This window comes from Phoxinus phoxinus, assembly GCF_949152265.1.
Source record: "Phoxinus phoxinus genome assembly, chromosome: 25".
Lineage (NCBI taxonomy): Eukaryota > Metazoa > Chordata > Actinopteri > Cypriniformes > Leuciscidae > Phoxinus > Phoxinus phoxinus.
The window spans coordinates 7,519,611-7,532,180 of NC_136900.1; the positions used below are offsets into that span (position 1 = coordinate 7,519,611).

Sequence of the window (12,570 nt, forward strand, 5' to 3'; positions counted from 1 at the left end):
GTTTAGCCACTGTTTCAAATAAATACCTAGGATTATGTTTATTTTCTTCTAATAGGGTTGAAAAATAAGCAGATCTAGCAGCTTTTAAAGCCTCTCTGTAAGCAATCGAGCTCTCCTTCCATGAAATCCGAAACACCTCTAGTTTTGTTTTCTTCCAGTTGCGCTCCATTTTTCTGGCTGCTCTCTTAAGGGCCTGAGTGTGCTCGTTGTGCCACGGCGTTGGACTATGTTCTTTAATCTTCTTTAAGCGCAGCGGAGCAACTGTGTCTAAAGTGCTGGAAAAGAGAGAGTTAAAAGTTTCTGTTGCAATATCAAGTTCTTCTAAGCTATCCGGGATGCTGAGATGATGAAACTGATTAGGGAGATTATTGATAAAGCAATCTTTAGTAGCAGAAGTAATCGGTCTAACATATTTATAACACGGAGTCGGCTTTGCAGCCTTGGCTAAATGTAATTTACACGAGACTAGATAATGATCTGAGATGTCATCGCTCTGCTGCAGTATTTCAACAGCATCAACATCTATTCCATGTGATAGTATTAGATCTAGAGTATGATTACGACAATGAGTCGGTCCTGACACGTGTTGTCTAACTCCAATTGAGTTTATAATGTCTTTAAATGCCAATCCCAATGCATCTTTTTCATTATCTATGTGTATATTAAAGTCACCAACAATTAGTACTTTATCTGCAGCCAATACTAATTCTGATAGAAAGTCCGCAAATTCTTTGATAAAGTCTGTATGGTGCCCTGGTGGCCTGTATACAGTAGCCAGCAGAATTTTCAAACGTGATTTATCGTTTACACTATATATTTTTACATTAAGCACCAACACTTCAAAATAATTATATTTACAACTAGATTTCTTAGTGGTTTTGAAAATATTACTATAAATTACAGCAACACCTCCTCCTTTGCGTTTCAGACGAGGTTCATGTTTATAACCGTAATCTTGTGGGGTTGACTCATTTAAAGCAATGTAATCGTTTGGTTTTAGCCAGGTTTCTGTTAAACACAGCACATCTAGGTTATAATCTGTAATCATATCATTAACTATTAGCGCTTTTGAAGTAAGAGATCGAATATTCAGCAACCCAAGCTTTATCATTTGCTCATTTGTATTATATCTATTTTTTATTTGTTGAAGATCAATTAAATTTTTAACCTTAGATGGGTTTGAACGTATTTTGGATTTCCAAGTTCGGGGAACAGACACAGTCTCTATATGATGATATCTAGGTGAAAGAGGCTCTATGTGATGGGATTTATCTGACCTTGGTGACGTGAGGCCGCTAGCAGACGGTCGGTTAAGCCAGTCTGTCTGCTTCCTGACCTGAGGCCCAGATTGTCATGTTTTATCTCTAAGACTATGAGCCAAATTACTAGAGAGAAGAGCAGCACCATCCCAGGAGGGATGAATACCATCTCTTTTCAACAGGTCAGGTTTGCCCCAAAAACTTTTCCAATTGTCTATGAATTCTATATTATTTCGTGGACACCACCCAGACAGCCAGCCATTGAGTGAACACAATCTACTAACTATCTCATCACTCACTGCCAGAGCAAATTACAGTGCTTGACATCGTACTTGCAAGTTCACACACCTCTTTAATATTAATTTTGGTGATCTCCGACTGGCGGAGTCGAACATCATTAGTGCCGACGTGAATAATAATCTTAAAGAATTTACGTTTAGCATTAGCCAGCACTTTCAAATTTGCTTTGATGTCAGGCGCTCTGGCTCCCGGCAAACATGTGACTATGGTGGCTGGTGTCTCTATTTTCACGTTCCGTGTAATAGAATCGCCAATAACTAGGGCACAATCAGAATAATTCTCAGTGGGTGTTTCACTGAGCGGGGCAAATCGATTTGTTATCGGAACGGAAAAGTGGTTTTTTGATCCGCGACTAGAGCGATCCCTCACTGTCACCCATCTGCCCTGCTGCACGGGCTCTACTTCAGCCGGAACCGACTCATGTAAAGAGTTCACTAGGCTAGGCGCATCCAAAATAGTATCTAAAGCTCTAGCACTCTTCTTACTATTCTCGATTAAAGTTTGGATGCGTGTCTCTAGTTCTGAAATCTTCTCCGTCAGCCTGACTGTCTCCTTGCATTTATCACATATAAATCCTATATTGCCGACAGAGAAGGCTATGGTAAACATGTGACATGAAGTGCAGGTGACAATAACAGGAGAAGACATTACTCACCGTGTTTGTTGACTGATTCTTACTCACCTGGGCTTTTATGAACTCAAAGGCGCGGGCGCGCGAGAGAAAAATAAATAACTGAGCGCACGGGTGGTGCGTTAAAAGGCTAGCGAGTTAGCGTGTTGTGCTGACAATAACGGAAGCTAGCAATGTCAGGTTAATCTGAGATGTTGAGTAAGCTGTATTTAGTAGTATAAACAACTAGAATTTATAATAAATGATGGTTCAAAACAGAAAGAAATACGAAGCTAATACGAGGCTTAGACGCAGCAAACAAACTCACAGCAGCAGCAGTCACAGCGAGGCAGACAGGAGCAATCGATCTCCTTGTTGGATCTATCTATCTATCTATCTATCTATCTATCTATCTATCTATCTGTCCATCCGTCCATCCGTCTATCATCTATCCATCTATCCATCCATCTATCTATCCATCCATCTCTCTATCTATCCATCTATCCATCATCTATCTATCTATCTATCTATCTATCTATCTATCCATCTGTCCATCCGTCTATCCATCTATCCATCCGTCTATCCATCTATCATTATCTATCCATCTATCCATCCATCTATCTATCCATCTATCCATCCATCTATCTATCTATCCATCTATCCATCCATCTATCTATCTATCCATCTATCCATCCATCCATCCATCCATCCATCCATCTATCCATCCATCTATCTATCTATCCATCCATCTCTCTATCTATCCATCTATCCATCATCTATCTATCCATCTATCCATCATCTATCTATCTATCTATCTATCTATCTATCTATCTATCCATCTGTCCATCCGTCCATCCGTCTATCCATCTATCCATCCGTCTATCCATCTATCATTATCCATCCATCTATCCATCCATCTATCTATCCATCTATCTATCCATCTATCCATCCATCTATCTATCTATCCATCTATCCATCCATCTATCTATCTATCCATCTATCCATCATCTATCTATCTATCCATCATCTATCTATCTATCCATCATCTATCTATCCATCATCTATCCATCTATCCATCCATCCATCCATCCATCTATCCATCCATCCATCTATCTATCTATCCATCATCTATCTGTCTATCCATCATCTATCTATCCATCATCTATCCATCTGTCCATCCGTCTATCCATCTATCCATCCGTCTATCCATCCATCCATCCATCCATCCATCCATCCATCCATCCATCCATCCATCCATCCATCCATCCATCCATCCATCCATCCATCCATCCATCCATCCATCCATCCATCCATCCATCCATCCATCCATCCATCCATCCATCTATCTATCCTTCTGTCTATCCATCCATATATCCTTCTGTCTATCCAGTAGACAAAGTCATTTCGTCAAGAAGAACACCCTGAAATAACATTTAAACAATGATTGGCAAAAACCCTAACCATAAACTACCCATAACTGGAGTGCTTAGTGTGTTTTTTAACCTTGAACCTTGAAATCTGATTGGTTGTGAGAAATGTTGTTCCTTGAATCCAGTCACATGCATTTTGTACATAAAAAGCAGCCTTTCCAGCAACAGGAATGAGACGTTCCTGCCGAATGACGCGTCTCCTCTCAGGACAGGCTGTGAACTGTATGAATCCCATTAGATCCTCATTAACTAATGAGGATGCAGAAATCAGTTTCATGGAAACCCTGTTGTGATGTGGGCGATTATCAGATGTTCATGAGCCTGGTGCTCTTTACACTCACGCTGTGACTCTTCTGAGAGGATGGTGGCAGTTGTGCATCATCAAGAAGCGTTTAGGAGCTCGAAAAGCTTTCTCGGATGAAGGTGAAGATTTAAACGTGAAGAAGCCATAGAATGCATGATACAATATTTTAAATTGTTCTCTGATATCTACATAGAAGGAATGTGGCTTAGGTAAGGGCAACAATTCTCTAGATACGGTTTTACATGGCCGTTTACATCCCTAGGATTTGTCCCTAGCATGAAATGGGCTGTTATTACCTTATTTGGAAGGGTCATGAATAATAATGTTGAGCTGTGCTCTGATTGGCTGTTTCACAGATTTGTACCCCGGAGCTGTGATGTACTCTTAAATACAAACGTGCAAAATAAACATAGTTTCAGTTCTCAAACAAAAAAATATTTTAACAAATTGATTAGATACATTGTTAAATGACAATTGTTTCAACTTAAGCTAAATTAGCTATTACATCATCATTATGCCAAATGTTTGTCAGTGTGAAATGCTTTTGAGTCTATTTGGGTTATCATGACATCAAAATGGACCGTTCTTTAGTATTTATTATTAACCATTTAACCGCGCACATCACTGTTTTCAAAATTCATGTTCCTGGTAATCTTGAATCAAAATAACAGCAACATCTCTTCTCTGATGACGAGGGCGGGGCAACCTGTCAATCACATGAGATCCACCAATAGCAAACCAGAACCTTCCAAATGACCATTCGCAAAGACCCGCCCCCTTTAGTTACTGTTGCTATGTCCGACAAGCTACGCTGCTCTCACGCCACAACATGTTCTCACGCAGTGAAAAATACATCACGGAGCAGAGAGACACTGACAACACACTGACAGACACAGACCAGCTTACTTTAGATGTGAAACAAAGTCTCAACTTTCAAATTTGGTCATTTTTTAAACTAAATTTAAACAATAAAAACTGTTTTGTGGCTCTTTAATGTGTCTGTCAGATCGCTGTGTCGCATCAGTTAAAGCTGCTCGTGAACCGATCATCTCTTCCTTCTAGTTCATTTATAGCATCAAATAAACATGAATGAACATCAGAAGGAATGTTGTTTTAACCGCGGAAAGGTGTCAGTACACTCCGCTTTTCAAGTTCAAATCCAGAACGTTAATCTACTAACTCTCCTGACTGCTTTATCGGACAAAAATGGCGGATGGCGGATTATGATTGGTCAGATCACCTGTCAATCAAACTCCCTGCAAAGGGTCAATTCCTCACAGACAAAATCAAGCTCCGCCCTACATTTGTTCTTGTTTGAGAAGCCATTTAACTCAGATATACGTCACAATAGGGAAGAAAAGACTCACAAAAAACAAAGCACAGACCAGACTGATTGCTCCCTAATTCTTGCAATCACATCATTCTCTATAGGGCACAGCTGATTGGTTCCTGCTGTATCAGTAGCCAATGAGCTCACAGCTCAACCTTCAAATACTTGTTCTGCATTTGCTGTATAAGTTGAAGCACTTTTAGAAACCCTCCGCCTTCCCCAGCTCCATCTGTATAGATCTGCTACGGGTAATTCATGTATGCTGTATTGTACAGCAGGAGCGTGTCGTGACTCGTGTGTGTGTATTGGCAGTAGCAAGTAACACAAATATCAGCAGCAGCAACAGCAGTAGCATAGCAGATCAATTCTGTGCTATTCATTATCTATCCATTACCATCCATTATCCATTATCCATTATCCATTACCAAACACTCAGAGAGTTGTCATGACAGAACTTCCATTTCATGCTGATTTTAAAGCTGCCTTCTCCTTGATACCCGCACTTATCCACATATCCACTTTGTTACACCGTGTCCTAACCAGACGCGATGCGTTACAATTCCAGCTACAAGCAATTTGTCTGTCCACACAAGACTACGTGATGCATCAAAATCAATCAAAACCCACAGCCAATCAGAACAACGTGTGAGCGGACTCTCGTGGCGAGTGCACAGCCAATCAGAACAGCATGTGGGCGGAGTCTCGCGGCGAGTGCACAGCCAGTCAGAACAGCGTGTGGGCGGAGTCTCATGACGAGTGCACAGCCAATCAGAACAGCATGTGGGCGGATTCTCGCGGCGAGTGCACAGCCAATCAGAACAGCGTGTGGGCGGATTCTCGCGGCAAGTGCACAGCCAATCAGAACAGCATGTGGGCGGATTCTCGCGGCGAGTGCACAGCCAATCAGAACAGCGTGTGGGCGGAGTCTCGTGGCGAGTGCACAGCCAATCAGAACAGCGTGTGGGCGGAGTCTCGTGGCGAGTGCACAGCCAATCAGAACAGCGTGTGGGCGGAGTCTCGTGGCGAGTGCACAGCCAATCAGAACAGCGTGTGGGCGGAGTCTCGTGGCGAGTGCACAGTCAATCAGAACAGCGTGTGGGCGGAGTCTCACGGCGAGTGCACGGCACCAGAGAGTAAACTCTGACAAAAACTCTGATTAACATTGAAATGATACCGTTTATCTCGTGTAGTTAGGACACGGTGTGAGGCCTTGTCTTCACTAGGGTTGGGTATCATTTGAATTTTAACGATTCTGCATATCAATTGACCGTTCGCAAAAGCCACGCCCCCTAGTTATTGTTACTACGCCCATCAAACAATTGAGAACCAGACACATAGCCATGGCTGGGTTGAGCTCAATACCTATTGGTATAAGACAGTGATTGGTTTTGGATAATCCAGCAGACATATCCTCCAGGGCACGGCAGAAAGGGCTGAAATATGCAGTGGAGGGATATGTTCAAAATGTTAAAATAAGCAAAGACTGGAAGTTTACAACAATCGAAGCAAAGGTGTAACGTTTTCCGGTCTCAGTCCAAGAATGAGAAACCTCACGACAATGTTATGCACTGCTTTCGGTAACAATGCTGGATGGAACCACAACTGTTAAGTTCAGTTTTGCAGATTTTATAGCCTCCAGTGACCGTCAACCTCTTGCTAAATTATCTGTGTCGATAGCAATAACGTTAGCGTTATATGCTTGACAGGCTAACAGCTACCTTACAGGCTGCCTGAATTTCCTACGGAATAGTAAAGTATCTAATGTTTTAACTTTACTAACTGTTACTTTCGATAATAATGCTATATAGAACCACAACTGTTAACTTAAGTCCAGTTTTACAGATTGTATGTACTTATCTACTTAAACTACTTATTGATAATTGATATGCTAAGTTAGCTCGCTAGCTTTACTTACCTTAGAGCAGACATACGTATGCATATTAATCTTCGAGGCAGTTAGCTGTGAGTGAGGTCTCCCACACTGCTTAATCCAGTGTCGGCATCTTTCCGCTTGGGTCTTGGGCTTTGGAAAGGGGGAAAAAACGACCCCTCCCTCTAAACTTTTGGGGTACCTGGTGTCAGACTTGCAGGTGTCGTAGGCGTGTCGTATCACCATCTTGCTGAAATTGCAATGTTTGACTGGGGTCCTTCTCCTTAGTTACAGTTGCTGAGCTAGGATTGGACAAGGACCATTCAAGGGCGGGGTTTTGCGAACGGTCAATTCCGATTCTTATCGATTTCCTGTAACATTTGAAATGATACCTTTTGTCGCGCGTCACGTTGTTAATGGGGAAACTGTAGCTGTGATGATCTTCTGTGTCTCTACAGGGTGATCAATGCGGGTAAAAGTGCCCTAAACGAGGACCAGGCGTGTTGTGAGGTGGTGGAGCTCAGGAAAAGACCCGCAGACCCGTCCAGTCCCAGTTACACTCCCACCAGGAGACGCTCCTCTCTGCCCAGCGCTGACATACTGGAGACCATCGACAGCACGGTGAGGCTCACATCTATACTGGGAGAAGGGCTTTCCACAGATCATGAGAGATGCTCCATAACACACTCAGGTTTTAAAATGGCCCATTATGCTATTTTAATTAAAGGCTCCTAGTTTTGTTTGGGGATCTCCTACTTGCAAGCAATCAAGGTAAAAAAAAAAAACGTAAAACCTACCGTAAATATATAAAACATGTATTTTTGTGAGTGAATGCAGCACTATTGCGAACATAAATGCACAACTTTAAAGGAGATTTTCTCAATGTTTTGATTTTTTGCACTCTCAGATTCCAGATTTCAGATATTGTCCTATCCTAACTATCCTACACCATACATCAGTGGAAAACTTATTTATCCAGCTTTCAGAAGATGTATACATCTCAATTTCCAAAATTGACCCATGTGACTGGTTTTGTGGTCCAGGGTCACATTTATAGACCTTATGTAGCTCCGTCTCTTTTAAGTCTTGTTTTCTGGGGAAATAAATAAAAATGAAGTGAGTTTTTGCTTTAAAAAAGCTAAAAAATAATCTTGTTTCTGTTTGAATTAGGATTATTTTTCTTACCCCATTGGCAGATAATTTAACTTTTTTTAAGCATCAACTCACTTAATTTTGATTAATTCCTCCGGATAACAGGACATAATATCTTATGTAATTTTACTCGTCTAGTAAATGCATCTTGATTTTAAGAAATGTTTGATATTTGGACTGGAAACAAGACAAAAATACTAAGTAAGAAAAGCATTTTTTGCAGTTTATGCGCCATAGACAGAATATAAAATGGACACAGGTTTAAAATCGACCCCATAGGTTTCAACGGAGAAAAGTAAGTATTTGTTGCAGTGTAAGGTCTATAAATAATGCTGAATAATCCCAGAATGACTTGATTTTTTTGTCTCTACAGGAGGTGAAGGAGCTGGACTTCCACTACTGGGGTTTGTTTGATGGTCACGGTGGTTCTGGAGCTGCTGTTTTCACAGCCAAGTTCCTCCACCTGCACATCGAGGAGCAGCTCCAGGAGGTCCTGGAGATCCTGCAGAACCCGTCGCTCCAGCCGCCCACGTGTTTGGGCGAGGAGAACCCCGTACACCACCTTCCCCAGCTCCACCTGTCCGCCGGAGGCTCCCAGCGAGGCCTGTCCCGGGCCGCCTCGCTCAGGGGGGCCGCGGGGGCCCCGGGGTCCCCGAACACAACGGCCCCGCGCTTCTTCATGGAGAAGAAGATCAAGCAGGAGAGTCTGGTGGTGGGAGCCATAGAAAACGCCTTCAAGGAAATGGTGAGTGTTTTTTTGGATCAGGGAAATCTGAATCTCACACGGCCACTAGATGGCAGGCTGAGATCTAGTATGAATGAGTCATTAATGTACATGAGCTGAACTCTAAGAATCCTGAGGGAAATGATCATGGTTTCCTGAAGCAAACTGTTTTCAACAGTGATAATAATCATAAATGTTTCTTGAGCATCAAATCATCATAGAGTGATTTCTGAAGGATCATGTGACACTGAAGACTGGAGTAATGATGCTGAAAATCCAGCTTTGATCACAGGAATAAATTAAATTTTAACATATATTCACATAGAAAACGTGTGTGTGTGTGTGTGTGTGTGTGTGTGTGTGTGTGTGTGTGTGTGTGTGTGTGTGATCTCAGGACGCTCACATCGCTCGGGAGAGGTTGGTTTACTCTATCTCTGGAGGATGTACTGCGCTAGTGGTGATGTATTTACTCGGGAAACTGTACGTGGCCAATGCTGGCGACAGCAGGTGAGACTGAATATTATAAAAGCATATTTCATATGTTCTTATTTAAGAGAGCTTATATATTATTATTAATAATAATAATAATTTTAATAATACACACACTATTGTTCAAAAGTTTGGGGTCAGTAAGTTTGTAATTAATACTTATTCAGCAAAAATCCATTAAATTGATTAAAAGTGACACTAAAGACATTTATAATGTTACAAAAGATTCTATTTCAAATAAACGCTGTTCTATTGAACTTTCTATTCATCAAATAATCTTGTGATTGGATGTAAATCCCAAATGGTTTCCACAAAAATATGAACTGTTTTCAACATTGATAATAATCATAAATGTTTCTTGAGCATCAAATCATCATATTAGAATGATTTCTGAAAGATCATGTGACACTGAAGACTGGAGTAATGATGCTGAAAACTCAGCTTTGATCACAGGAATAAATTATATTTTAACATATATTATAAATTGTAATAATATTTCACTGTTTTTTACTGTATTTTTAATTAAATTCTGCCTTGGTGAGCAAAAGAGACTTTTTTTCTTTTAAAAAATATTAAAAACTCTTCGTGATGAAATGGAATGGAAAGGAAAATAAATGTAGATGTTATTTTGTTTTGTTTTTAGCAGCATTGTCATTATCCACTCTATTTTATTCTTTTCTTCTCTGACACATTCCACACAATCCATTTATTCAGTTTTGTGCTAATACATAAATGATATTCTGTTATAAGACGTTCTGTTTAACAGAGTTGAGTAGAACAGGGCAGAATGGAACTGATAGAATTTAATTTGATATTGTTCCGTATGTTGTGAGTTAAGTCTTTATAATCAAATAATAAGTCATTGCTTTCTATTTAAAGTTGCTGTTGCGGGTCCGAGGCTTTGGAATAGTCTGCCTCTTGAACTAAGAGAGATCACTTCTTTAAATGTATTTAAAGCTTGTGTTCAAACTTATTTCTTGTCTTTAGCTTTTGAGAGGTTGGGCAATTGACCGTTCGCAAAGACCCGCCCCCCTTAGTTACTGTCGCTATGCCCGACAAGTTACGCCGCTCTCACACACACCATGTTCTCACACAGTGAAAAATACATCGCGGAGCAGAGAGGACACTGACAACACACTGACGGACACAGACCAGCTTACTTTAGATATTAAACATATTAAACAAAGTCTCACCTTTCAAATTTGGTCATTTTTTAAAAGAAATTTAAACAATAAATACAGTTTTGTGGCTCTTTAATGTGTCTGACCGATCGCTGTGTCGCATCAGTTAAAGCTGCTCGTGAACCGATCATCTCTTCCTTCTAGTTCATTTATAGCATCAAATAAACATGAATGAACATCAGAAGGAATGTTGTTTTAACCGCGGAAAGGCGTCAGTACACTCCGCTTCTCAAGTTCAAATCCTCCAATGTTAATCTACTAACTCTCCTGACTGCTTTGTCGGACAAAATGGCGGATGGCGAAGTATGATTGGTCAGATCACCTGTCAATCAAACTCCCTGCGAAGGATCAATTGCAGGTGAAACTCGAAAAAAATGTATATGGTGCTGAAAATTCATTTATTTCAGTAATTCAACTTAAAAGGTGAAACTAATATATTATATAGACTCATTACATGCAAAGTGAGATTTTTCAAGCCTTTATTTGTTATAATTTTGATGATTATGGCTTACAGTTTATGAAAAAATAGAATATTGTGAAAAGATTTTCATAGCTGTAAGCCATAATCATCAAACTTATAACAAATAAAGGCTTGAAATATCTCACTTTGCATGTAATGAGTCTATATAATATATTAGTTAAACGTTTTATGTTGAATTACTGAAATAATTGAACTTTTGCACCATATTCTAATTTTTCCATTTTCACCTGTACATGTATTAGTAAATTGCATGTTGTTTTTATGTGTGGTTTGATTTTCTGCTGCTGATTGTACAGCACTTTGCTCTGCAGGGGGCGCTGTAAAGTGCTTTATAAATGAAGTAAAGGTAAGCATGATTGTGTTGTGTGTTTCAGGGCTCTGATCATCCGGTCAGGAGAGATCATTCCCATGTCCAGCTCCTTCACCCCAGAATCGGAGCGTCAGAGACTTCAGTTCCTGGTGAGAGAAATCTGGATTTCCCAGAGAATTCTGATCCGGTTTATTCCGGAATCCCAGCGTTTATTCCTCAGTTGTGTCATGTTCAGAATGTGGCCTTGGAAAAGTGTTTTTTTCTGCACTGATGTTTGTTAGAATTCTATCAAGGACAAGATCCCAGATCTTTAAATGTATTTAAAGCTTGTGTTCAAACTTATTTCTTGTCTTTAGCTTTTGAGAGGTTGGGCAATTGACCGTTCGCAAAGACCCGTCCCCCTTAGTTACTGTCGCTATGCCCGACAAGCTACGCCGCTCTCACGCCACAACATGTTCTCACGCAGTGAACAATACATCGCGGAGCAGAGAGACACTAACAACACACTGACGGACACAGACCAGCTTACTTTAGTTATTAAACATATTAAACAGTCTCACCTTTCAAATTTGGTCATTTTTTAAAAGAAATTTAATCAATAAAAAACGTTTTGTGGCTCTTTAATGTGTCTGACAGATCGCTGTAGAGCATCAGTTAAAGCTGCTCGTGAACCGATCATCTCTTCCTTCTAGTTCATTTATAGCATCAAATAAACATGAATGAACATCAAAAGGAAAGTTGTTTTAACCGCGGGAAGGCGTCAGTGCACTCCGCTTCTCAAGTTCAAATCCTCCAATGTTAATCTACTAACTCTCCTGACTGCTTTGTCGGACAAAATAGACCTCCGAATTCCCCTGTTGAATCGACAAATTGTATTCTTGCTACTATTAATTCTTTAGACAATTCAAACGAACTGATTTTATTGGGTGATTTCAATCGTAATTGGCTGGATCGTTCATCTTCTCATGAGAAAAATGTATTTAATGGTCTAAACCTTACTCAACTCATTACAGATCCGACTAGGGTAGTTAATAAATCCAAGTGTCTTTCGGACTGGATCTTGGTTACCCACCCAGATAGAATATCTCAATCTGGTGTATTACCTGATTGTTTTAGTGATCACTCAATTG

At 40.3% G+C, this 12,570-nt stretch overlaps 2 protein-coding genes across 3 annotated transcripts in view; both read left to right on the forward strand.

Annotated features, from left to right (window-relative positions):
• The window catches only part of avpr1aa (arginine vasopressin receptor 1Aa), a 45,920-nt gene extending 34,804 nt beyond the window's left edge, over window positions 1-11,116 (forward strand). Inside the window, exon 3 of the transcript XR_013796552.1 lies at window positions 11,073-11,116. The gene's annotated coding sequence lies outside the window, so the exon portion shown is untranslated. The remainder of the gene's footprint in view (window positions 1-11,072) is intronic.
• Window positions 1-12,570, forward strand: part of ppm1h (protein phosphatase, Mg2+/Mn2+ dependent, 1H) — a 123,984-nt gene that overhangs the window by 91,787 nt on the left and 19,627 nt on the right. For both annotated transcript variants that reach the window (XM_079604015.1, XM_079604014.1), the window contains 4 exons: window positions 7,562-7,724; window positions 8,629-9,000; window positions 9,374-9,486; window positions 11,505-11,589. In XM_079604015.1, the coding sequence (XP_079460141.1) occupies window positions 7,562-7,724; window positions 8,629-9,000; window positions 9,374-9,486; window positions 11,505-11,589 (733 nt within the window). The remainder of the gene's footprint in view (window positions 1-7,561; window positions 7,725-8,628; window positions 9,001-9,373; window positions 9,487-11,504; window positions 11,590-12,570) is intronic.